We start from the raw sequence: 27,495 nt of genomic DNA, 5'->3' as shown, positions 1-27,495 counted from the left end.
AGGCTCTTGGCAGCTGTGAAAGAAAGGTTTCCGTACAAGGACGATGTTACGAGTCGTTCGGCCAAGTGGACTACTATAGACAAAGGCATCCAGTCTCTGAGGGAATCGGCCATCGTAGAGATGATCTATCACATCAAGCCGAATAACGGGGATACACCTATAGATCCAGATGAAGTTGAATGTACACGACCCATGTGGCGAAAACTTACACGGAATGCACCGTCATCATATGCCCATTCATTGGCAACAGTGACCTGGAATGACATAGTACCACTAACAGTGGATGAAATGGTTCATAAACTCCGAGAGTTCGAAGACAATCTCACTCCTTCCATCATCTCAGCTGTGAAAAAACTGTCCCAGGACCTCGACAAATTGAGGGACGATGTATCTGATTTATCCAGCTCCTCACGTGTACCAACACGCGTCTCAGCTATTAACAAAAGACGTCCTATTGTTCAAGAGAGGAGATACAGAAGGTATACGCCACAGGGTACCCTATGGTTTTACCTGCTGGATCACGGAGAAGACATGACAAAGTGGGATGGAAAACCTACTTCAGCTTTGGAGGAACGGGTGAGTGAACTGAAGAGGGGAGCAAGGGCCAAGACTGATCGTCCCATGAGAGCTACGGCTTCAGTTTCTGGTGAGCAGTTTCCCAGATGGAGTGGAAGAGCTGATTTTACTCCAGCTCCTGTGATAACGAAGAATAATCCCTTTCAACACGACTTAAGTGTCCAATGCTGTGACAACCATTAGAGGGGCCCTGCCTCCAGCCAGGTGGAGGTAGGGGACAATCGGATTTACTGGACTGTGTGGATCAGATGGCCTGGCACATCAGTCCCACAGAAGTATAAGGCTCTAGTAGATACCGGTGCACAGTGTACCCTGATGCCATCAAGCTGTCAAGGGGTGGAACCCATCTATATTTCTGGAGTAACAGGAGGATCCCAAGAGTTGACTGTGCTGGAGGCTGAAATCAGCCTGACTGGGAGGGAGTGGCAAAAGCACCCTATTGTGACTGGTCCAGAGGCTCCATGCATCCTCGGCATAGACTACCTCAAGAGAGGGTACTTCAAAGACCCAAAAGGGTACCGGTGGGCTTTTGGTATTGCTGCTTTGGAGACTGAGGAAATTGAGCAGCTGTCCACCTTGCCTGGTCTCTCAGAAGATCCCTCTGCTGTGGGGTTGCTGAAAGTTGAAGAACAACAAGTGCCAATTGCGACCACAACAGTGCACCGGCGGCAATATCGCACCAACCGAGACTCCCTGATTCCCATCCATCAGCTGATCCGTAGACTGGAGAGTCAGGGGGTGATCAGCAGGACCCGCTCACCCTTCAATAGCCCCATATGGCCAGTGCGAAAGTCTAATGGAGAATGGAGACTAACAGTAGACTATCGTGGCCTGAATGAAGTCACACCACCATTGAGTGCTGCCGTACCGGACATGCTAGAACTTCAGTATGAGCTAGAGTCAAAAGCAGCCAAGTGGTATGCCACGATTGATATTGCCAATGCATTTTTCTCCATTCCTTTGGCAGCAGAGTGCAGGCCACAGTTTGCTTTTACTTGGAGGGGTGTCCAGTTCACTTGGAACCGACTGCCCCAGGGGTGGAAACACAGCCCTACCATTTGCCATGGACTGATCCAGACTGCACTGGAACAGGGGCAAGCTCCAGAACACCTGCAATACATTGATGACATTATTGTGTGGGGCGATACAGCGGAAGAAGTCTTTGAGAAAGGGAGGAAAATAATCCAAATCCTGCTGAAAGCCGGTTTTGCCATAAAACGGAGTAAGGTCAAGGGACCTGCACAGGAGATACAATTTTTGGGAATAAAATGGCAAGATGGACGTAGACAGATCCCCACAGATGTGATCAACAAGATAACAGCAATGTCTCCACCAACTAATAAGAAAGAAACGCAAGCTTTCTTGGGTGCAGTGGGGTTCTGGAGAATGCACATCCCAAATTACAGTTCGATTGTAAGCCCTCTCTATCATGTGACCCGGAAGAAGAATGATTTTAAATGGGGCCCTGAGCAGCAACAAGCCTTTGAGCAAATTAAACGCAAGATAGTTCATGCAGTAGCCCTTGGACCAGTCCGAACCGGACCAGATGTAAAAAATGTGCTGTACACTGCAGCTGGGGAGAACAGTCCTACCTGGAGCCTCTGGCAGAAAGCTCCAGGGGAGACTCGAGGTCGACCCCTCGGCTTTTGGAGTCGGGGATACAAAGGATCTGAGGCCAGCTATACCCCAACTGAGAAAGAGATACTGGCAGCCTATGAAGGGGTTCGAGCTGCTTCGGAAGTGATTGGCACTGAAGCACAGCTCCTCCTGGCACCCCGGCTGCCCGTGCTGGGCTGGATGTTCAAAGGCAGGGTCTCCTCTACACATCATGCAACTGATGCTACATGGAGTAAATGGGCTGCACTAATTACACAACGAACTCGAATAGGAAATCCCAGTCGTCCAGGCATTCTAGAAGTCATCATGGACTGGCCAGAGGGCAAAGATTTCGGAATGTCACCAGAGGAGGAGGTGGTGCGTGCTGAAGAGGCCCCACCATATAATAAACTGTCAGAAAGTGAAAAGCAGTATGCCTTGTTTACTGATGGCTCTTGCCGTATTGTGGGAAAGCATCGGAGATGGAAGGCAGCTGTATGGAGTCCTGGACGACAAGTTGCAGAAACTGCTGAAGGAGAGGGTGAATCGAGTCAATTTGCCGAGGTGAAAGCCATCCAGCTGGCCCTGGACATTGCTGAACGAGAAAAGTGGCCAGTACTTTATCTCTATACTGACTCATGGATGGTGGCAAATGCCCTGTGGGGGTGGTTGAAGCAATGGAAGCAGAGCAACTGGCAACGCAGAGGTAAACCCATCTGGGCTGCTGCACTGTGGAAAGATATTGCTGCCCGGGTGCAGAACCTGGTGGTGAAGGTACGTCATGTAGATGCCCATGTACCCAAGAGTCGGGCCACTGAGGAACACCAGAACAACCAACAAGTGGATAAAGCGGCTAAGATTGAAGTGGCTCAGATGGACTTAGATTGGCAACATAAAGGTGAATTATTTTTGGCCCGGTGGGCCCATGACACTTCAGGCCATCAAGGCAGAGATGCAACATATAGATGGGCCCGTGACCGAGGGGTGGACTTAACAATGGACACTATTGCCCAGGTTATTCATGAGTGTGAAACATGTGCTGCAATTAAACAAGCCAAGCGGTTAAAGCCTCTTTGGTATGGAGGACGATGGTTGAAGTATAAATATGGGGAGGCCTGGCAGATTGACTATATCACACTGCCACCAACCCGCCAAGGCAAGCGCCATGTGCTTACCATGGTGGAAGCAACCACCGGGTGGCTGGAAACATACGCTGTGCCCCATGCCACTGCCCGGAACACCATCCTGGGCCTTGAGAAACAGATTTTGTGGCGACACGGCACCCCAGAGAGAATTGAGTCAGACAATGGGACTCATTTCCGGAATAACCTTATAGATATTTGGGCCAAAGAGCATGGCATTGAGTGGGTATATCACATCCCCTACCATGCACCAGCCTCTGGGAAAATCGAACGGTACAATGGGCTGTTAAAAACTACACTGAGAGCGATGGGTGGGGGAACTTTCAAGCATTGGGATACACATTTACCAAAGGCCACCTGGTTGGTCAACACCAGAGGATCTGCCAACAGGGCCGGCCCAGCCCAGTCAGAACTTTTACATATTGTAGAGGGGGACAAAGTTCCCGTGGTGCATATGAAGAATTTGCTGGGGAAGACAGTCTGGGTTATTCCTGCTTCAGGTAAAGGCAAACCCACTCGTGGGATTGCTTTTGCTCAGGGACCTGGATATACTTGGTGGGTAATGCGGGAAGATGGGGAAGTCCGATGTATACCTCAAGGGGATTTGATTTTAGGGGAAAACAGCCAGTGAACTCAATTGTATGCTGTTGCCTGCTGTGTAATGCTTTTATAGCCCATCAACTAGATGTCTCCAGGTCACCAGCGACTGGCCCTGACTTCCCTCCAGCCATCATCCCAACAGAGAATGAACTTGGAACATCATGGACCGAATGGACTCGGCAGCATTATAGGGATTGGTCCATGCACTAAGAAAATGATTTTTTTCCTCTTGGTCTGTATGTATATGGATGTATATATGTGGGAGAGCGATGGTGTATTGAAAATGTGGGATCTGAGCACGACGTGAATGGTATGGAATAAGGGGTGGATAATGTCCTGGGTTCAGCAGTAGCAGTCATGTTTTTTTCCTTTGTGTTAGCTGGTGCAGTGCTGTGTTTTGACTTCTAGTTTTGAGAACAGCGTTGGTGAAGCCGATGTTTTCGGTTGTTGCTAAGTGATGTTTACCCTGACCAAGGACTCTGTGAGGCTCATGCTCTGCCAGGGAGGAGGGGAAGCTGTGAGGAAGCAGAGACGGGGCGCCTGACCCGGGCTAGCCGGGGAGGTATTCCATACCACAGCACGTCATGCCCGGGGTGGGGGGTAACTGGGAGTTACCCGGAAGGACAGGAGCTTCCGGGTGGAACTCGTTTTCTTGGCCGGTGGTATCGTATTCTCTTCCCTTGTTATTTTCCCTTATCATTGTTTTAGCTGATAGTAGCAGTGGTGATTTGTTGCTGGACTGTTCTTGTCTCAACCCGTAGGAGTTGCACTCTCTCGATCCTCCTCCCCGTTCCTCCGGGAGCGGGGAAGGGGAGAGCCCCGGTGCAGGGAGGGGGGGGGAGACGAACACGGACCTTGATTGTTGTCAGCTTGGCACCACTCACTGGGAGTGAGTGAACAAGTTACCTGACTGGGTTTAAACCACGACATTAAGATATCCAGAACTTGCTATTGGAGACTTGTGCACCAGGGAAGCATGCTTCCCACAAGCTGCCTCATGTTCTTGAGAAAACACAGAGGTAGGAATAAGAGGTGGTCTAGTAAAAGAACTGCACACCCAAAGTAGTGAAATAGCAGGAAGAGGGGAACTATTGTACCAGAAGGAAACACTTGAAATTATTAAATCCCAAAGAACAATCCCCAATCCCCCACTATGAGCTAAACTCATATGCTAAAATTAATGTTGTTTGACATCCAAGGTCTACAGTGATTTTCTATACATATAACAGGATTTGATAGCATAAGTGGATGTGAAAATGGAAAACCTTTTCTTTTTTTTTTTTAGTTTAAAGATTGTAAAAAATATTCTAAAGTTACAAAACTCACTAGGAGAAAAGAAGCAGTCACATGAACATATAGGCAGCTCATCATTTACAGAGAATTCACACAAACTGCAGTGCACGGATGAACCTCTGGACCCGCAGGGATCAGTTTGTGACAACTATACCATACTGATTAACGTCAGTTAACTTACATGAAAGTGACTGAATATTCTATCAATATTTTACACATATATCCAGGACAAACTCCTTGACAAAATGTGAAAATCCCACCCAGAAAAATGGCTCCACCTTACCAATGGCTAAAGTGTTCCCTAAATATTACAGAATAAATTCTATCCCACTTCATGTTCTGGAAGTTTCCACAGACATGCATATCCTGTTTTTAATACCCAGCAATGACAGGCAATTCTTCACCACTGCTGAAAACTGCTAGAGTTGTATAGTGTTGCTCAATACAAGAGTACAGAGAATTTACTCAAGTTCATTTAAATCAGGACTCTGTTGCTTATGCTCTGAGGGAATATTGGAAAACACTGTCAATTGAATATTTCAGAGCTTTCGTATCTTTAGAATTTGTCATTCATAAGATGTCATCATCTTTACTGTGTTATTCTGGAAACTTACTTAGAGGTAATGAGCAGGAAATTTGGCATTACTTTCAACATCATTCTCCACAATTATTTCTAAATCACAGTACAAAAATATTTTCCCACTCTGTGATTTATGCAGCTTGTGCTCTTCTGCACTTTCTGATGACTCAAAATTTCAACAGGCCCTTATGACATTACTTTCAACTTTCTATGTGCAGCTGGAGCTGGTGGACCACACATTCCAGGACTATCTGCAGCATCATATTAAGAACTATTAAGTTCAGTTATGTGCAGAATCAGCATATGCAGATTTAGTTTTCTAACGTCTATGCCAAGTCCTGTACTTCAGGATTGAAGCAGATTCAGTTTGCAGTAGTTGAAGATGAGCTGTCATTCCTCTTTTATGTCTTGCTCCAGTGACAACTACTTTGAAAATAAGGAAAAGTTACTTGTGATCAAAATCAAAGTGACTTGCTCAAGTGTCAAAACCTGCACAAGCATCAGTCTCTGTTTCTCATTAGTTTCTCATTAGTTTCTCATTAGTCTCTCATTTCTTATGTTTCTCATTTGAAGGAAATAACTGTACTTCTAACAGTGTTTAGATAGCACCTCATACACCATTCTGCTGTATATTAAGAATTTCTGGGTATTCAGGTACTTGCTTTGCTTGAGCTCTCCTAGGTGACCGAGTGTAAACATGCTCTAAGTAGCAGCATAGATGTTTTCATCTTTCAGAGCCCTTAACACTACAGAAATGGGTTACAATTTGTGAGCTAGAGGTCCTGCTGCACTACAGGGTCTTGTAAAGAGACAAGACCACTGAGGGACACCAGGAGATTCTACAAAGAACACATCAAGGGTGATGATTTGTAATTTATCACTTAAGACCAGGATGCTATGTGAGCACAAAAAACAGTGTATGGGGGGAGGAATTAACAGGGTAAACCTTGCTCTGATACGTCAATTGTTCCCATAAAGGACAAAGTGCTTAGACTTAACTGGGTCTAAGTAGAGGAATCATGACAGAAATGGAATGGTGTGTCTCAGAAAGTGTACAAGGTAAAAAATTAGTAGATAGCATGAACCATAAGATATTGCACCCCAATAACATGCAGTGTGACATGGTAGAGAGACAGGTGATAGAGCACCCACAGTGGTGCTTGTGTGTAATGAATAAGATTTAAGAGTGGTAAACTCAGATATTGCTACAGTGTGAAGAATTACAGAACTGCACATTAATAACAGTGATGTCATTATTACCTAGGTCATTAAACTGATTTATGAGATTATTAATAGCGGTTTGGTTGTTGAATCACCATTAAAAACTTTCATCTCAGGCCTGCAGTCAAAAATTAAGGCCATCAGGTAACAGCTAACCTCTCACCTCCGCATCCTCTGAAGGATATTTCGGCATTAGATGTATTAGTCTGCCAGGTCCTCAAGGACTGTAAACCTCTGTGGTTTTACCGCTGATTTCATAAATTTTCCCTTGAGAAAAATGGCACCGTTTCATTTTAGCTTGGTTATCTGAAGATTAGTTTGTGAATTAAAGTTTCAATTTAAGTAATCTAAATTATTTTTAACAGGAAAAAAAATAATGAAAAGTTAAAAACCAAACCTTAATTAAATCAGTTTCTCCTCACATGCACAGGCAAGCATGTCAGATTTTCTCCTGCATGCTAGCACTTGTCTAAGCCCTCAGCTCTCGTGCATTGCTGTACGTTCGAGTGGGTTTGTGTTGTGTTGGACAAAGCACAATTCCTCCCTTTCCTCCTTTAACAGCCTTGTCTGAATTTGTCTTGCACACCACCCTCTGGGACTTTGCCAGCAGCCTTTCTTCAGGGCCAACGCTGAAGAGCATGTCACGCAGCCCCTAAGCAACATTCCCAATACATTGTCTTTACAGAGAGGGGATTTGGGGTTTTGTTTGGGCTTTTTTCCCCCTTTTCTTAAAGACCTTTGCTGGTGCTTGCAGGGATTTTTCCCCACGGCTGCCCAGCCTCAACAGCTCTCCGTGGCAGACTGATGGGCTACTTCCCCTGGTACCGCTTCTCACTTGCCAAGCCTGGAAAGATTTACCAATTAGCTTTACGGATGTAATATTACTAATTTTAAAATGAGACAGACTCCAGCCTTCCCACTGTCTGCTCCTGCGCCGGTACGGGCTTTGCGCTACACTTCTCCGGGGATGAGCCACCTCACTAACGGAAAGCCTCGGCTCAGCCCTGACCTCCGGCGGGCCCAGGGCCCGGCCGCGCTCCGGCCGCCGGGAGGGACGGGGGTGTCGGCGGCCAAAAGCCGGTCTCCGACGCCCACCCGGGGCCGCACCGGTGCTGCCCGCAGGCCGCACAGCCCCGCGCCAGAGGCGGAGCCAGGGGGAGCCGAGGGAGGGCGTGCGGCGGTTGGGTTGGTGTCCATGGAAACCAAGCGCACACGGAGCACCGCCCTCCTCCTGGCCGGGTCGTCGCTGCCGCCATCATGATGCTGCTGGGCCGCGGGATGGACGCCAGGTAACGGGCCGGCAAGGAGCGGAGGAGGCCCGGAGGCGATAGCACCTCCGGGCCTATTGCGGGTCTCTGCCGGTGTCCCGGAAGGCTGCTCTGGGGGTTCCTGTGGCGGCGGCAGGCTGCGCCGTCTGGCCTTCTCGGGCAGCGGAGGAGGCCCGGGCGCAGTCAGGGTACCCCCTGTGCCGCGGGGGTCGGGGGCGATGCGGGCCCGTTCCTCCTTAGTGCAGCCACCCCCCTGAGTGGGGGAACCGCCTCTGTTCGCCTCAGGGGAAGGCCGCAAAACTTTTCTGGGATTAGTGTGCTCTGCAGAGATACAGGTTTAATCGGGCCTCTCTGATAATGTTGTGGCTACCTCTCAGTGGTCAAAAATAATGAGGAGGGAAAAAGCCCTTTTCACACCCCCACCTAAGGAAATTTAGGGTTTTATGCCCCAAAATTAAGTATTGTTTGCATGGGAGTACTGTGAGATCAAAATTGCAAAGTAGGTGAGGAAACGTGTTCAAGGCTTCCCCCTGGGAGAGGAATGCTTTCTGACAAGACCTTACAGTAAAGTAGGAAAGATGTACTTTTTACTGAAGATTTTATTAGATGGTACTAACTTTGAAATACAGCTTTATTAGTACTTAACGAGACTCTTACCTTCCCACACACTGGGTGAAACCTTTCCTATTCAAAGGGTTCTGTGTTCAAGCATTCCCTGGAGGACTGAACAACTTGTATTTTTGTGTTCTTTGACCAAAATCTCTTTTGAACAGTCCTCTAGACTGCTTGCCAAGAAGTAACACAACCAGGGTTTGCCTGTAGCAGATCTTTGGCATGAAGGATTTTTTCTGAAGAGTTCCTGCAGAAGGGTGTTCTTCATTTGAATTCACTGCATTGTTGCTTTGTCTTAAAAGTATTAAAATTTGGGGTTTTTTTTTCTAATACTAAGTCAGTATTTAAATGTTGGCCAGCATTTGGAGCTGGGATAGCTTAAGGATGTGAAAGAAGTTTCTGTTTCTGTCCCTCACCATGACAGTGGTACGAGTGAATTCTGTTGCTGAGAATTCCAACACTTGACATGAATTGCCTCATGTAGACCATAGAAGCTTCTGAGGACCCAGTATCTGGCAGTTACTGATGGCTAAATTGTCCTGTAGTTGACTCAGTCAGACCAACAACTGGCATGAATTCACTGACAGTGATTTGGTTTAATAGCATCACTGAAGCATAACTAGAACAAGACCATCAAGTGATTCAGGAATAGGAAAGCAAAATACCAAGTGAAATACGTGAATTAAAAACTCAGAGTTAATTATTTAGATCATTAATAATCACAGAATGGCTTGGGTGCGACGGAACCTTAAAAATCAGCTAGTTCCAACCCCCCTGCCATGGGCAGGGACACTTTCCACTGGATCAAAAGCCCCATCCAATCTGAATCAGTCGGGGCTTGAAATACACAGCCATTTGGTTCAAATAAGATGAATGTTCTTTCTGTGTTTTTAGAGTTTTCAACTCTGTACTTGTTTCCATTCACTTTTCTTCTGTAATTCTTAGGTATATTTACCCTCTGTAGTGCTGACCAGGAGCAGTTTAGTACCTGTTCACAATCTAAAGAACATTTAATATCTTTACATATTTGCCCTCCACTGCCTAATTTCTCCAGCCATTGACTTGTCTGTTTACATTGCAGACTCTTGCAGGAAGTTGTGTGGCCCACTCTCCTTTGAGACCTGCAGGCCTCTCTTACCACTATGTTAGTAATTAATGCCATCAGTAATAGTGAACTTCTGATTAACCACAGGAGGAAAACTTCCAATGCTGGTATTCGTAATTAGGGGTTTCCTCCATTGGATCTTTAAGTACAAATCTTGTGCTTTTTTTTTGTTACTAATTCATAATACACATAGTACATCAAACTGTTACCACCTTATCTTTTTAAGAGTAGATTTGTTTTACATTGAAAAGAGATATCCAAAGCATGTATAAATTACTAATAGTATAATTATATAGCTTTTCTTCTGTATGTGTTGTAAACATTTGTCCCCTTCTTATTTCTCACATATTTTTCTTTGGTATCCAGGGACAATCAGACTAGACAAATACAAGATGCTGTTTCAAATGTGGAAAAACATTTTGGTGAATTGTGCCAAATATTTGCTGGATATGTACGTAAAACTGCCAGACTACGAGACAAAGCAGATCTTCTGGTAAATGAAGTATATGCATATGCAGCCACAGAGACACCAAACTTAAAAGTTGGACTGAAAAACTTTGCAGATGAATTTTCCAGACTTCAGGACTATCGCCAGGCAGAGGTACAAAATTAAAGCTCTACATGTTGTGTTTGCCATCTGAACTTTTCAGTCACTTATCTGTGATTAAAAAGGGAAAATATTTACTCTGGTACCACAAGAGTAATATAGGGGAAGACACTTTAAAATGTATTAATGACAGAGCAGGACAGGCTGCCAAAGCATTCATCATTTACTCTGCTAATAACTTTAGTGAAAACTGCCTGTGGTTAGTCCTGCTGAAGTCAGTGGAACTATCCGTACGAGCACTCACACATATAAGACAAAGTCTTTTATTTGTCTTAGGGTTTGGATTATGATTTATGGTTAATAAAGCATTCTTTTAGTTTTGTGACATGAGTTGTCCAGCAGCCGATGAGGTGAAATCAGTCATTTTCCTTCTGCCGAGTCTATTAATAATCAGAAGCAATACAGAAGAGAATGCTACCTGGAATCCAGCACTGGGAACTGACAGCCTGTCTGAAGTGCTGTTGGGGACCACTGTAGAACTACAGACTTATGAAATCAACACTAGAAATACAGACTTGATTTGGACCACGTGACAACATAGTCATGTTTCTTCTCAATAAGTGTGAGTGTAACAAAAGGTGCTTATGCCACTTAACACATCTGTATGCAGGGCCACTCAAACTGTAATTTATGATCCAGAATTCCAAAGATTTAGGAAAAATAAATTCATATGTACTCAAACTGGGTTTTAAAGTACATATCTATTCTTTCAGTAGGGCATAGAAAATTCCTAGTTATAGTTTTGAAAAGCTAAGAAGCATTATAATTGAAAAAAAAAAAAACCCAGCTGAAGTAGCTGACACTTTTGATGTTTTCATACAGGACTGTTTTATTTTTAAGGAAGCATAGCAAGTCTTTCTGTATTAACAAAGTAGAAAAAGAAAACCTTTAAAAACAAGTTAGTAGACTGGATACCTCAAAAATTAAGTAGATGGTTTGAAAAACAAGAAAAACCCACAGATTTTTAAGTGTATTTAGGGCCAGATTTTTAGGAAGGAGAAATCCAAGGCTGTGGATAATGGGATTTTTATTTTCCATAAGTGCTTACGCATCTGGTTCTAGCTAAGCCACACATAGGTCCTTATACTTCAATTGACGCAATAGGAATTTATCACTCTGTTAATGAATTAAATTTATATTATGTCCAAAGGTGTATGTGAAGTCAGACTGCATGACTTCTGTGTCCACTTTCACCTTTAAACAATGAATCTGTAATTTCAAGTTACCTATGTAACAACTTGAGTTATGCTGTTTTCAATTTAAGTGTGTTTTTAAAAACATCTGGCCTGTATCCTCCTGCCTTGCCTGTCCCCAAGCCCCTTTTGAAGGAGAAAAGGCAGAAGCAGCAAAAGAAAAGAGAAGCTTTTATTTAAATCCAGTTCTCCTTTGCTTGTGAAAATCAAATAACCTTAGCTTTATTTCCATTGGGCATCACATTAATAACCAGTTTTCATATACACTGGCATTGTGGGCAAGAGAAAATTAGCTTATAAGGGTTAATGATTTCTGGTCTCCAGCAGCAGTGCTAGATGTATAAATGCTGAGGTATGAGGTACTTGCACAACATGTGGAAGGATAAGTAAGCAGGATGGGGAGGTTATTTGGTATGTCTGTGTCACATGCTTCATTTAGAACCTTACTGCCCTATTCTTTGTATTGGCAGTTTAAGTGAAATTAACAGTTTGACAGTGCACTGGTAGAGAGTAGTAAAGGAGAATTGTTTGCGCAGTCAGCAGAGATTTTGGCTGACTAGCGACTGCCACTTTAAGAGGGGAGTAATGTCTGTCAATTTCTAGTAGAAGTATGTACCTTGTCCTAATTTGGATGTAATAGCAAGGGCCAGATGGTACAAAGTCATCAGCAGCTTATGCTGGGGCCATTTGGGCAGTGTATTCAATTTTGACAAGCAGGCAGGTCTTATCCTATTGCCTGTCTGACCATATGTAGCTGTTTTTCTAACTAGGAGAACTGAAACAAAAATTCAGATGCACTCATCTGTGAGAGCGTTCATGCATTTTACACAACCTGTTGTTGATATTTTTAAGATTTTCGTATCTACGATGCTGTTTTCATTATTTTTAAGAAGTGTTGCATTTCATACAGTATGATTGACAGTTTATGGACTAAGCCATCTTTGCTATCAACAAGTGTAGAGCAAATACACTGATATTTAACTTTAGACAGAAAGCTAAGGATCTCCAAGATGCGGTGTTTGATGTGTTTAGTGCTGCTCAGTTATTAGAATCTCCATGTTCCATTTATCCTGATGAAGAATAATTCTGCCAATGAAGAAAAAGGAATTCCACTAGAAATCAGCTTGAGCTCCTCAAAATATGAATGATTTACTGGTTAATATATTTAATTCTGGTTTTTTTGCAATATTTTTAAAACCTTCACCCCACTGTCTTTTAACCATAAATGGACTAAATTCCTAATAAGATGAATCAATAGTAAAACCATTTCCTGAATCTGCACACTATAGATGTGGATTATTTTACGGACCTTGTGATTTCTTTTGTAGGTTGACAGGCTTGAAGCCAAGGTTGTTGAACCTCTGAAAAGTTATGGCACCATAGTGAAGCTTAAAAGGGTAGGTTAAATGTCTGTTTTCTCACAAGGTACATTTTGGTGTTCTGGACACGCGGTTGCAAACTTCTACTGTATCATAATATATATAAATCAAAAGGTAAAATGACCATTATTTGATGGTATTTTACATACATAAATCTTAGTGTGTTCATCATGGTTAATTTGAGTACCTTGTGGCATCACATCTCAAACTAGCATTTTTCACGGTTTTGTTCTTGTATCTTTTCAGTACTGTGAAGAACAGAGTAGGGTGTTTTGAACTCACTGCACAGCTGTCTCAGTTGTTAGAGAAACAGTTAGGAAGGAAATGCATCCTGCACTTGAGTGCTACTGCATGTGGTATTCCTTAGGAGAGTCGGAGCCTACAGAGCCTGTACCCTAGAATTTGGTATCTTAATAGTCACTGTGAAACCAGTTTGTGAGACCTAGACCTGACTGAGTATTCTATAGGATATAAGTGTTGGGATTGGAAGACAAGTTTAATGAGTTTATGACAACACTGCTGAGGAGATACAGAACACTACTGCAGTGCTTGGGTCTTCCAGAGCATTGAAGATACTGTCTTGAAATGCATCACCACCAATAGCCAGTAAATGTCAAGGACAGAGGCAACTGAAGCCTGGTCATCCTTTGTAACAGTAACTGGTATTTCCTCTTGTCTTTGCCTGTCGCAATGCCAGAAATAAATGCCAGCATTACTTAATGTTTATCTTAGCTAGTGAGTACAAGAGCATTGTTAAACTGTAGGTGGGATTAACCATGTTATCAACATACCTTTGAACTGAGAGAGACTTCACTGAAAATGTAGGCCATTAAATGGTTTTATTCCCTACCCCCAGTTACTTGGCAGTTACCATAAACCTAAGCTAAAACTTCAACTGTCTGGTCTTCAGTTATCATCTCTAACCACTGGGGTATTTTTAGTGAAAAAGGAAGTTTTGTTACTGATGTAAAGCTAGCACAGGGTGCTAGCTGCAGGACTGCCTCACCTGTAACTACATGAGCCAATTAAGTAAAGCCAGGCAGAGTATGTCATTACAGCACATTATAAAAAGGGGATGTTCTCACTGATACTTGTTGGATCTGTTCCAGGGTGTCTACAAACTATTTCTGTGCTCTGTCTAAAAGAAACTGTTGCTGCTTCTGTTGTGTTAAGACAGGAATGTCCTGTGGTATCAAATGCATTAAAGAGGCCCAGGTCAATCAGAATAGTGTTGGCCTTTAACTGCCATCACAATAAAATTGTTTCATTCACATCTCCAGGTTTACTATGCTAAGTAGCTATTTGGCAGCTTCAGTGGAAACTAGTATAATATTCTTGTCCTGTAATGCAGCTTAATTGTAGGATTCTAGGATTTCTGTTTCACTGTTCTGTATATCAGTCTTCACTTTTCTGCTTTTGGGCAACTGTTCCTGGATGCTTTTCTTCATGTAAAAACAGGACGTCATAAAACCAAGGTGATCCACCTGCAGAAGAAATGACTGGCTTGCTTTAATAAGTTCAGTGACTAAAGCAGGTAACTGTACAGTGATGAGGATCTGCCAGCTCCTTGTCTGGTGGATGGACTGTAGCTGTACTTCTGTATGGTTTGAAATTAGGTGGGTGACCAGAGTTGTTACGTGTGACTTGAATTCATAGTTCAAAGCCAGAGGGACTATAAATAATTTTGTATTCTCTGTACTTGTCCTTTATCTCACTGGCTATTCTGTCCCATTTCTCTTCGGTTATAATTAAAGTATTTTTTCCAAAAATGTATCAAATCTTTGTCTGAAGATACTGAAGAGGAATGTAGGAGAGTTTGTAGTGTAGTTTTAGTTAGTGGTTAGTTGATGTTTGTGGTGTTGTTTTAAATGGAGTTCACCGATGTTTGGTTCTTGTTATATGTTCCACTGAGATTAAAGAGCTCTGTGATGGTCTGTTTTTTTCTGGATTTAGATGCTAGTAAAAACAATTATTAACTCTTTTCATACAGCTAATAATTTAGGTTCACCATAATGGCATTTTCCCCAGCTTCTGAGTATTTTGTTCAGGGTATTTTTCTGCACCTTGATTTTTCAGCATCCTGGAGAAAATATGTACCTTTGTACATCCAAGACTTGCATATAGCTCCACCACTATAGCCACAGTAGCAACAAGTCTTTCTCAGGCTTTGGCTAGCAAAGAAGTATGTTTGATGGAGGCTGTTGCTACAGAGAACAGAGCAGTAGAGAAGGGAACAGTGCTGTCCCTGTAGGTACTTCCAAAGTCACTATGCACTAGAAAGAAAATGCTGAATTTGGTAATGGTAACTCTAGAACCCTAGTGGCTTCCTTAGCATTCTCAACAGTATACTGCATGGAAGTCAGAACTTTCAGCCACAACTTTAAATCTGATTGGCTGGGACGTCAGTACTGTTACCACGGCCATCATTAAATAACACTAAACATGCATTAAATACAAACCTATTTTGTTCAGTGGTAAAAATAAAGGTCTTCCTGTTTTCTAATTCAAATTTTAAAATGTAATGCTATTGTTTTTTTTCCATTATTGCTCTTCTTGCATGGTTTTCATACAGGAGAAAGGAAAGCTCCCTCCAACAGTCTTTCAGATGGCCTTAAAGGTGGTGTAAACTCACTTTTGAAAGAATAGCAGCAAAATTAGTTTTGAAGGACTAAAGATGAAGTTGCTTTTATTATAAGAAACTATCTCTCAGTCCCTAAAGATGAAACAAAATGACAGTCATACACACAAGGACATGCCAACAGACAGTAAGGATAGAAAGAATGAAGAAGCTGCCATGGTTTGACCCTGACCTCATGTACAGACTCATTATTGAAGAAACAGAGCATGTGGAAACTTGGCATGTTTGTGCTTATCACTGACTAGTGGTCTGGACCACAGGTCATAAGATCACAAAACTTGTAAAAGAGATGCATTCTTCGTTGTGTGTCTTTACATGTGAGGGAGACCTACAACTATGTTAAAATCCTGAAATCCAAGGAAGGAGCACAAGCAACTTCCCAAGATGATAGTCTTTAATCCACTGTTCTGGCCCTTTTAGAAGAAATGATGGTTTGAAATGCATGCCCAACTCCTGTCTCAGATTTTGTTAGACGTGATTCCCTTGGGCTGTATTTCCCCTTGATCTAAGGCATTGTTCCTTTAAATTAGAGCCATCAAAATTAATACCATTTCCCATACCAAGGTCAATGGAGTGATAAACATCTGACTGGCAATTTTATATTCCATGTATGCCAAACTACTTGCAAAACACAGTTTTATAGCATGAACAAGAATTTGAGAGTGGTATGTAACCATTCTTAAAACTGTCACAGGTCTTCCTGAAGTACATCCTCCTTCAGAAGTGAGAAGCATAAATACTTAGCAACAGTTTCTGCCTTTTCTAGATCAGCAAGTTTCATCTTTTCTAGCTTTTCTTGTTCCAACTCTATTTAGGCACTTTACTAACTGCATTTATAAATACGCAGTTTAACCCTTTCAGACATGGATTTTCTATGCCCCTTAAGCTCTGTGTAGCAGTTTTGTGTTCTTAATAACTTCTGACTGGTATTGACTGCTGCCTGTTTTGTTTTTTTTCTTACTGATATATTAAATGCCACTTTTTATTTCTAAGCGACATCTTTATTCCATTGCTAAGTCTGCAGTGGGCCTGTCTTTGTGTTTTGGGGATCTCAGCTTTTGACTATCTACTGTGCTCTTCACAAAAAGCTGTAAATATTTTTTTCTCTTTTCCCCCCACATTTTAAATTGTAGTGTGTGCTACAGAGAGTTGTGCAAGGTGCTAAACGCTTTTGATCTCCACTGACTTCTCTTTTAGGGGATCATTTAATAGAATAAAGATCAGTAAAATCTGGTTTTACTTAAAGCAGAAGTTTCATTTATGTTTTCTAAGCAATGTATGTGTGAAGAAAAGTGCATTTTGTGTTTTCCTAGATCTATTTCAAACATGTCTAAACCATTTTATTTCCAGAATGATCTTAAAGCAACTTTAACTGCAAAGAACCGAGAAGCCAAGCAATTGTCTCAACTGGAAAAGACACGTCAGCGGAATCCATCAGATCGACACATTATTGTATCCTCTATTTCTAATGGTTATAAGAAATATTTTTTTAAATTCTCAGGAATTAAACTAATATGTTTAGAAAGTAGTATGAGAAAAACGCTCTTTGGAGGGACTGTTTCTTATATTGATGTTCAAACTTTCCTTAAACCTTATGATACAGCTTACAAGAGCTGCTTTGTTAGTCCCTTTTTTATTAAAAGAAAACTACAAAGCATTTGATATGTTTATGCAGAGGTAGGCACAGATCACATCTGGGGATTTGGAGGTTTTTGAAAGTATAATCAGACAACTCCTTTTTTACTTATGTGGGGGGTTGGGGGATTTATTTTTTTCCTTGTCACTTTGGCAGTTGTGCTTCCTTGTACCTAGATGATGCTCTAGATGGGGTCTGACTTTCCTCCAACTGAGATGAAGCATGAAAAGTTGTTATTGTTAGTAGAATACTCAGACTACTCTTGCTTTCAAAAGACCAGTGACCCTCTGCAGTATGCTATTAGGTATCACAGGGGGAAAAATAGCTTCCACAGAATTTCCATTAAAATCTCACTGAAGTTTCAAATTCCGAAGCAATCAGAATCTAAGAATGACAAAATAAAGGGGATCAAGGCAATCCCACTTCAGTCCCTGTATGAATTATGGTACAGCATTTAAGTTCATAATAATGTGCTGTTTATTACACTCTAGTACTGGACTCAGGAGCAAGGCAGTCTTAGTCTTCATTGGATTTCATCAACTTTTATTTCAGAAATTAGGATCTTTCTAGTGTTTGGGGCATGGGACTGCAGAAAGAGCAGAAATGACTCTGGTGGTCAGATGCCACCCAGGGGAATTACGTTTTATTTTTGTCTCTGCCAAAGAATTCCCATTTAATATTAATTAAAGCAGTTAAATTGATTACTAATTAGAATTCCTCATGTAATAGACAAACAGATGTCAGCCGTAGGGTTAGAACTTGAGCTGTGATGCAGTTTTCTTCCATTGGAAGTAAATGCTAACAGTAAGCTATTCTCCCTAAAGGGAGACTGGGTGCATTTTTCTCCCTCTTGTGCTAATTCCCAGTTGATTTCATGGGTATGTGCCTGGCACCTAGCTTCTTTCTTCCTTTCTCTTTTCTAAGCTACTCCCAAATATCCTCCTGTGGCTGAGCTGCTTGCAGCACCTGTGTTTTCTGTACTTAAGACGCTGCCTGAAGAGTTACTAAACCTCAGTAGAGTCTGGTTTTGCGTATGGCCAAAGGGATCAAATGCTGTATATTGGCATTTTAAAGTGATCAACACAAAATGCATAAAAAGTACTGGGAGCGGGAATATGTTCATTTGATCCTGAATATGTGTGCAAGTCTGCTTTTATGTTTGAGAGAGGCTTCACCATGTTTGGTAGCACACCTCCAGCAGTGGTTCTCTTATTCTTAAGCAACTGTGATGTAACAGTAAGCAGGTAACAGTTTTGGCCACAGATAACAAAGGCTCCATACTTACTCCCAGATTTATGTCTATCTTATAAAAGATGGGGGTGGTACAGCTTTGAATCACAATTATTTTTTATCCTGAAATGGTCCACCAAAGCTGTCTGGTTATTTTTATTATTTTATTATTACTATCAGTATTTAAATAAGTAAATAACCAAACTCCCAATCCAAGACAAACAGCTGTCCTGAAATACTTTGGCCTGGATACTTGAATTCTAGCAAAGCTGGAACAAACTATATGTAATGTCTTACAGTAGGAAACTTCAGACAACATCGTAACAGCACCCTCCACATACACAAAAGTTTTGAAATACCCGAGGTAGATACTTCACAATGTGAAAACAGATACTTCTATGAATATTGTTTTGCCATTGTTTTCCTTTACTAGCATTTCCAGTCACAGGTGAGTGCTCCAGAAGAGAAAATACCAAACTGCTGTTGTGCAAACTATGCAGGTTCTGCAAGTTTAGGCGCTTCACTCTGCAACAAACAAAATTCCTTTCTGAAAGCATCTGGGCACAGAATCTTGCCAGTCTGTTTAAGATGGATTGAGAAGATAAATTTATTTATCCTAGAAATAACATGCTGTATTTGCATGTGTAAGGGCTGCTTATGCGTAACAGTTGCCTTCATTTACAGAGAGTGACTGATAGTAATAATTGAGAATTCACAAAATGTCTTTCCTTACTCTGCTTCCCTCCTGTGTTGGGCAAAATTAAGAAAGGGAGATGAACACGTAACCTTATATATTACTGAAGATGATTATCAAGTTTGTTTGCTTGGTAATGGCAGAGTTGTGCCTATGACTTTAAGCCATTTTTGTAAGACTGTTTCAAATTGATTAATTGTGTAATATGAGGGTAACAGATTTTAATCAGAGAAAATGAAGAGACAGAGCACACTTTATGCCTTAGGTTTCCATATACCTGTAACACTAAAAACTAGATCTGGGAAGAATCCTACATCTTGACTGTAGGATTCAATTACTTGATCCATACACTACTCCCAAATCTCAGGACAAAATATATTATGATGATACTCGCTAACAGAGGCTGTAAGTAAATATTTCTTCACTAGTTTTGTTTGACCAGTAATGTATGGAAAATAAGTTTAGACCCAAATTTTATGGTCTTCAAGATCAAGCTCTTTACATCCTTACATTGTTACTTTGTAATAGTACAAATAGTACAACACAATTCTCAGACTTTACTTAACCAGAATAGCTTCAATACCTTTATTTAAATGGTAGTACACATTTCTATAGTTTGTAGTTATATCTAAGTAAAATACATATCTAAAATGCTTTTTGAAGCAACAAAATAAGAAAAACTGTGTATTTCTGCATCAGGGACTGACTGATGTGTCCACTTCCTGGTGCCCTACTGCAGATGTTTTTTATAAAATATGCTAGTAATATAAAAATACAAAATACCTGAAATGCTTTTAGATCTAAAAATATTAACTCTAGTCTGCTGATTGAAATACTTACATGAAAAGTGCATTAGTTCCAGCTGCTGCTCTATTGTATATTTAAATAATTTATAAAAATTTAGGAAGATGAGGTTCAGCACATGGAAAAGATTAATCCTAGACCCAGCAGGCTGGTCTGCGCTTGAAAATAAAGGGTGATCTTTTCTGCTCATCCACCACTCTGGCCTGTGCACTCCTGCCCTCTCCTTTACACCTTTTAAAAGGTGTAAAGGCCCTCTCCTTACTCCTTTAAAAAAACCCTCAACTTTTCTGAAGGGTAAACCCTTGAGCTGGGTTTATTCCCTGAACTCAGTCACTGTCATCAGGCTCAGAATTAGCAGATGACTATTATCAGAACATAGATTAGGCCAGTGGGACTTTTCCTGACTGGATGCAGCTAGTCATTTTTCACATTTTGAAAGTCACAATGGGGTGGAAGGCACCTTTATTTGTTTATTAAGATGCAAACAAATTTACAAATACACTAACTTAGATGTGTAATATTTTGAAAACCCAGACTTAAATGTTTTCATGGCAATTAGAGCAAATATCTTTGTATCAAACACAGGACTAATTTCACCTTTATGTTACCTTTACCAGGCTGAAAGTGAATTGCAAAGAGCTTCACTGGATGCTACTCGAACAACTCAGCAACTGAAGGAAACCATTGATAACTTTGAGAAACAGAAAATAAGGGACATAAAAGTACGTGTGCTCACATTTCAGTGTGACATCACATTTCATCTTGCATAATTCCTATACTCTTTGGCAAGATTAGCAATGTTTAGTATTAACATAAGCCTACATAAATGCAAATCATGTGATATTCATGAATATTTCATAATCCAAATATTTTGAAGTTTTGAATTTAAAAAATCAGTTCATTATCCTTACAGTTTATTGAATTCAGAATTTTGCTGTATCTAATTGTTTAGTGCCTGCACCTTCCAATATTTGCTGTGTTCTACTTTACTGGTAGCTGCATTTGTTAGTGGAATGATGTATGTAGATTAATATCAGCAAAATTATCAGAAACAGTGATAAGTAAATAATATATCTATCCATGCTGAGACTTGTGGGGGTTACTCCAGTTAAAATTTTTACTGATGCCAGAAGCGCAGAATGTTTAGTAACTGCAAGTAATCAAAGCCTTAATTTCTCTCTTAATGTAAAACATGAAGTGGCATAAGTCCCAAAGACTATAGTGGCTGAAAACCACCTGCATTATGTGATCTTGGATTTAATTATAAAATTGTTGATGTAAGATACTTTTTTGTTGGAGGGGAGACAGACTAAATATGAAAGAACAAAAGATGGTTGAAAAAAAACAGCCAAACCAACGATGTAACTTGATGTTACCGTAATATGAAAAAGATTGCATGAGATCTGAAGATGTCAGCATTAAGTAGGGGTTTTATATATAAAGTATATTTTGTTATATAAAATGTCATCTGTAAATCATATATAAAAATATATATAATTATTATATATTTATGAAAATTGTATTTCTGTACCGATATATAAAGTATATATTTATATGGAATATAAATATATATTATATAAATTTATATATTTTTATATAATTTAGAGATAATTTATCCCCAACCTGTTAAAAAAGATAAAAGTAAAGCAAAAAAAAGATACAGTAAGGCAAAAAATCCAGACTACATCTTGCAAATACATACTGGGGAACATTAAGTGAGTTTTCAGAATATTTTATTAATTCCTAATGAGTCCGCACTTGCTTTTCAACTGTTTACTTAGAATTTAGTATGAAATGACAACTGCACAAGTGACGGCCCAGCCAGCATTTATATTTGATTTCTAAAATTCAGGTCCAACTACTTAAAATTACTTGGTATTGTGCAGTTAATTGTATCACGTAACTACCAAGTACAGAATTCAGAAATTTCTGGAAGTGAAAATGTACTTTACTGCATTAAGAAAACCTTTGGTTTTGTTTGCTTTTAGAACATATTTTCTGAATTTATAACCATTGAAATGTTATTCCATGGGAAAGCTTTAGAGATATATACTGCTGCCTACCAAAATATCCAAAATATTGATGAAGAAGAAGATTTAGAGGTAAGAGTGATTTAAGATTTTCTTTTCAATTTACATACTACATAAAAAAAATTTCCACACTTAGGGACTATCCATGTCACAGGTAGAAAATATAACGTATGTTTCTGGTTCCCAAAGCAAGCTTCTTACATATACCAAGCCTTTTTTGCACTTCTGCAGCAAGAGCATACAGGTTTACAAACTCAGAGGTGTTAAAAACAGAGAACTGCAGTGGCAATCTAATCTTTCCCACAAAACACAGATAACAGACTTTCCTAAATTAACTGCCACTCCCAGCTCAGCTCATCATAGTTCTTAAAGAACACCTCTGCAGTGATCTCACTGTAAAGATGCACAGTAGAGACAATCTTACACTGCTGTGAGAAGATGTGCTAAAGACTAATTCATTAAAAATATCTCCCTTCTATTCTGAGTTTTATTTGCTTATTTTTGCCTTTCAGTCATTTTTTATTAGACTGTTCTAGAATTTGGAGATATTTGTAATCAAATTGCTTTTTTTTACCTTATGGCAGTTACACCTCCTTTTCAAGTCACCCTTTCTGTTCTCTGAGTTACAGTCTCCCTTTCCCAAGACATGTTTTTCAGTCCTTTATTCATTCTTGCAGTTCTTCTGGATGTTGGACTTTTAAACTTGTACGTTGCATATGTGTGTTCAGCTTGTCAAAGTTGGATCATTTTTGGTCTTTTTGTTTGGTTTTCTTTTGTGGGTTTTTATTTTTTTTTGGCAAATCTTACCAGTCCTTATTTATTTTTATTTCATTTTCCATAACACAGCCGAGGAGCAAGGATGGCAGTATTCATTTAGTGTAAGACATATAGAATCATGATTCTTTAGTGACAGTCACATTTGAGACTGCTTAGTATTTTTACTTTATTTAAACTACACCATGGCAGTTTTGCAGTGTTCTAATTTTACAATTAAAATGTCATGTGGCACCAATTCAAAAATATTCTTCAAGTCAGTACTTTATCTTTCACAACCACATTTCTAATCTCCTTTTAAATTACCTGTTAATTGGACAATATTTACTCTCCATAAAAATACTGACCATAATTCTAGTATCTTCCTTGACTTTTTTAATAGGTGTTGCACAAACAGCATCAGGCTGTTAAGTCTTAAAATTTATTCTTTCTGTTTGTTGGAAAGAACTTATAATGTATATTATAGTTTCTCCTGTACTCTAAGGGTTTCCCAAATTTTCCTTGAGCTGCACAGCTGAACATATCAGCTGAATTTTTTCTGATGCAGCTGTGACTGGCAGCAAGGATTTGCAGGTGAAGGGGCTAGGAGTTCACCTCCCAGAAATGTAGACCTGAAGGGAGTTGCTGGGGCTGGTACCTCTAGGTTAGCCTGAAACTCAGCTGTGTATGTCAGTGGGGAACTACTGCAGTTTTCCACCTGGTAAATTCCCTCAGATCTCTTTGACCACAGTAAATATGACAGGCTGAGCAAGGATGTTTCAACTAGAAGTGTTGATCAACTACTGTCGATGCAGATCTCTAAAGCAGGTTTAATTGTCCAGTGCTGCATTTTTGTTAACTTCAGTCTTGGTGAATGTATCATGGCATCCAAGTCACAGCCTTCTTCATCTGAACAGGTTTTTCGGAGCTCACTTCATCCACCTGACTATCAATCTCGCTTAGACATAGTTCGTGCAAATTCAAAGTCCCCCGTACAAAGAACTGGCTCCTTAAAATCTTCACTGAGGACAGTACAGGTAAGAAAAAATAAATGCTAGATCACTGTATTAAAAGAATGTCTTAAGGTAGAGCCTTAGCTCCATGGACACGTACATGGATGCACTCACTACATTTACTCAGTTCAGGACAGTTCCAAAGATAAAAAAAAACTACTGTGCACCAGGAAAACTGTTTTTCATAGGATGGCTCCCTACTATGAGAAAATCTCTTTAGGGATTATGGTCTTTTTTTAAACATGACTATTTCAGATAATTTTACATAATTTCTGAAAAGGCTATTTAAGTACTCATTATAATCTTTTGTAAATCCCTCTGTTTACTTGGCAATTTTAACTTCAGCATTTCATTTTATTGAAGCAGGGTGGTATGTTGTAATTTAGGCAGAACTACAGCAGAAGCGAACGACCTTTTCCAGATATTTTAAATTAAACTTAACTATGCAAGTTTTATCCACGGGCATTTAATATAGCCAATTGTTTTGCACCTGCCCTCAAAGTATCATTTTAACCATGGCTGAAAATGTCTATATCCAGTGCTCCAACACTGTCTGCTGTGTAAGACATGAGAAGGGAACTGGCATGCTTTTTGTAGTAGCACACAGTGAAACATGCAGCTTAACTTAAGCAAGGACAGTCACCACCTATGTGCAAACTTAGAGAATTCATTTTCACATGACATTTTGAGCAACAAATTCTCAGATTCCATTACATTTTTTAATTATTTTTTTTCAGCATTAAGTAATCAAAAATTGAATTTTCATGTACCTGTATGTTCTAGCTTTATGGCAAAATAACATGAATTAATTTCCTTTCTCACTTTATCCTTACTCTCATCCTTTTTTGGCTCTTATGTTTAGCTATCTGACTACCACCTCACGGCCACCAGTGTTAATATTTAATTTACTATTGAGTTAATTACAGCATGGTCAGAGGTACTTGGGTAGCAAGCAGAAAAAAAACCTTGAAGCCAACATAGCACCTCCTATTTCAGAAATAGGACTGAAGTTCTTCTTAAGAATTTTAGATGCTCTTAACTAGAAAAAACTTGGAAAATGAGTCTATCCAGTGCAATGAAGCTACCTTTAACAGGCTCAATCTGCAGCATTCCTTGATCTCCAATTACAAATCAGTATCATTGTCTTTTTCTTCTTTCACAGAGTGAAACAGTGCTGTTTTAGGCATTTAGATTCAAGTTAACCCAGCTTCATCCAATTATTAACTCCATTTTCTGTTATATTCAGAGATTTGTAAGCAAGCACTTACTTCAAGCTAAATTATGTACTTTGTGAGCATCAACAAGACTAACGATTTTTCTGCTTTCATTAGTTCAATGATTGCAGTTTGCTTTATGCATGCACAAAAAAACTTTTGTTACATACATAGCTGTGTGAATTATGAGATCTCAGAAGTCAATTTAATAACCAGCATTTAAGGACTTTTAAAATAGGGGGTTGGTTAAAAAAAAAAAAGGAAGTTTTGTCTTCAATACTGAATCTTTATTATATCACTGGGTATAAGAGAACTCAGAAAATATAACCAAAATTAGAGCTGCAGATGCCCTTAGAGAACTGCTGAACCTAAAATCATTTTTCAAAAGCTTTGCAGATGACTTGGATAACTATCTTTTAATTTAGTGCTTCTTTTCTCATGGGGATAGAAAAAAATATGTATTCTACTTTAAATTTTAAATGTTGCATCTTCTGTGAATAATCTATTTTCAATAGGAATAAGATTGAGCCGTCATTAGAAAAAAGTATAGATTGCAGAATCTGTCAGATGAGATGAGAGCTTGGCAGCTGGCACTTGTTTTTAACATTTGATGAACCAAAAAAGGATCATTCTGAAGGGCAAGCACTGATGGGCAGGGAAAGAAGTTCATACATGAATCAAGACTCTTCTAGTAAACTTTGAATAATTTATTCCCAAAACCATCTTAGAGCAGCATACTGCTGATTTTTTCACTTCACTGAAGAGGTTTGATGTCTTCCAGATAAAATTACATCTTAATAGTCATCTTCAGCCTGCTGCCTCACCAGGCAACTTGGAAAAAACCTGACTTACAGCTTGTTCATTTTTAACATTAATTTGATCAACACATAGTTTTCCCTTCCCTATAACAGGGCTCAGGATTATGGGGATTTTCTTAGTTTTAAAAACTCGTTACTGTACTTACATTCTGTGCCTTGTATCTTTCTGTTGGCATTGTGCGTATTACTAGAAGTTGAAGGGTTAAAGGATAAACTACTTACCCCACACACACACACACAAAGGAACAACCCTCAAGTACTTAGACTAGGAATGCTAACAGAAATGTTTTTCTTTTAGGAGAACGAACAGTTGATTTACTTTTGTTGGATTTTTGTTTTGGCAGATTTCCAGTATGCTGAGAAAAGAGGAAGAAGAAGAGGAGGAAGAGGAAGATGAAGAGGAGGAAGATGACGAAGAGGATGAATTAGATGCTCCAAAAGAAGTGAGATAACAAAACTGTTCTAAAAGTCTTTTTTTTGATTGGGAAAAAAATATTTCCCTTTATATAAAGTCTTTGTGTGTTAATCAAAAACTTCACTGAGGCTGCATTTTTAAAGTTCCAGCAGAAGAACTGGCACTAATAGTAGTTCCAATTTCAAATAATGGAACAAAATCTGCTGAAAATCAACAATTTCAGTAGCTAGAAAATGAAGTATTTAAGTAGAATCCTGTATTATACTTGCATAAATGTTATACCGCAGTCACATTTGCTAAGACTTACATGATGAATGTTGTGCAAAACCTGCACTAAGCTGACAAGCAGTTCTGAACATAAGGGTTTGCTCATTACTTTGCCAATATATTACCTTACTCTCTAGCTGCACACCTCTTGGATTTAGTAAGTCTTCTAGCTATACCTATCAGAATTGGTTTATGTGTCCTGAAGCAACTGTAGTACTCACCAAACTCATGACAGCAATAACCGTGTTAGTGGGTAGCCAAATGAAATCTTTGGACAGCAGAAGACAGGGTGAGGTCTGCTGTTTTCTCATTCTATCTTCAGGCTTGACTAAGATGACTTTTGATTCCTTTACACATACAGAATGAACGTTCACCAAGAAGGACCTAGCCCGGTATCTACGTTGAATGCTGCTTTGCTTTTAAATAAAAGTGCCTTTATAATAAAACTAATTGATATTTTATATAATTGATATTTATCAGTTGACATGCTATATACGGTTCAAGTTTCATGTGTTTAACTGCTTGATTCAGTTACCGATTAAACACACAAGAAATTACACATTTTGAGTGTAATTTCTTACCCTGTTTGGAAATAGTGGTTCTGCATGTTCATTTCTGAACAGCATACAACTGTCTGCCAGAAAGCTGCTACTGTATTGTTTATCTCTGGCTTCAGCATCCGCTGAGGAAAGAACACATGTATAAATCTGGAATTTAAACCTGTAACTGGGAAAACAATCTTTTAAGTTATAACCAAATACAGAAATAAATGAGGGAGTGCATTTTAAATATTGAGGCTGCCTTTGTCAAC

At 39.9% G+C, this 27,495-nt stretch overlaps 1 protein-coding gene and 1 long non-coding RNA gene across 7 annotated transcripts in view; one reads left to right on the top strand and one right to left on the bottom strand.

Moving 5' to 3' along the window:
- Positions 1–7,855, bottom strand: part of LOC133266666 (uncharacterized) — a 28,697-nt gene extending 20,842 nt beyond the window's left edge. For all 5 annotated transcript variants that reach the window (XR_009742479.1, XR_009742482.1, XR_009742478.1 and 2 more), the window contains exon 1: positions 7,406–7,855. This is a non-coding gene — a long non-coding RNA (uncharacterized LOC133266666). The remainder of the gene's footprint in view (positions 1–7,405) is intronic.
- Positions 7,856–8,131: 276 nt separating this feature from the next.
- Positions 8,132–27,134, top strand: CIBAR1 (CBY1 interacting BAR domain containing 1). Of its 2 annotated transcripts, none has more exons than XM_061448112.1 (9): positions 8,132–8,297; positions 10,360–10,594; positions 13,122–13,190; positions 17,161–17,262; positions 20,792–20,896; positions 22,163–22,276; positions 23,875–23,994; positions 26,347–26,445; positions 27,046–27,134. In XM_061448112.1, exons 1-9 carry the CDS (start codon positions 8,266–8,268, stop codon positions 27,070–27,072), a joined length of 903 nt encoding a protein of 300 aa, XP_061304096.1. In that variant the 5' UTR covers positions 8,132–8,265; the 3' UTR covers positions 27,073–27,134. The 2 variants fall into 2 exon arrangements, with proteins under 2 accessions (XP_061304096.1, XP_061304095.1); XM_061448111.1 differs by having other exon boundaries at positions 8,135–8,297; positions 27,007–27,134.
- The last annotated feature ends 361 nt before the right edge of the window (positions 27,135–27,495 follow it).

The sequence above is a fragment of the Pezoporus flaviventris genome, unplaced genomic scaffold (assembly GCF_033815535.1).
Source record: "Pezoporus flaviventris isolate CSIRO_AGI_PZ_B2104156 unplaced genomic scaffold, CSIRO_AGI_Pfla_v1 ptg000007l, whole genome shotgun sequence".
NCBI classification, from domain to species: Eukaryota; Metazoa; Chordata; class Aves; order Psittaciformes; family Psittacidae; genus Pezoporus; species Pezoporus flaviventris.
This window is presented reverse-complemented; position numbering and strand designations above follow the sequence as displayed.

Excerpts from the sequence above, each read along its gene's own strand:
- CIBAR1 (XM_061448112.1), top strand. The coding sequence starts at position 8,266 with ATGATGCTGCTGGGCCGCGGGATGGACGCCAG. Across the intron at positions 17,263-20,791 it reads CATCAGATCGACACATTATT|GCTGAAAGTGAATTGCAAAG; the intron begins GTATCCTCTATT and ends TACCTTTACCAG. Across the intron at positions 20,897-22,162 it reads AGAAAATAAGGGACATAAAA|AACATATTTTCTGAATTTAT; the intron begins GTACGTGTGCTC and ends GTTTGCTTTTAG.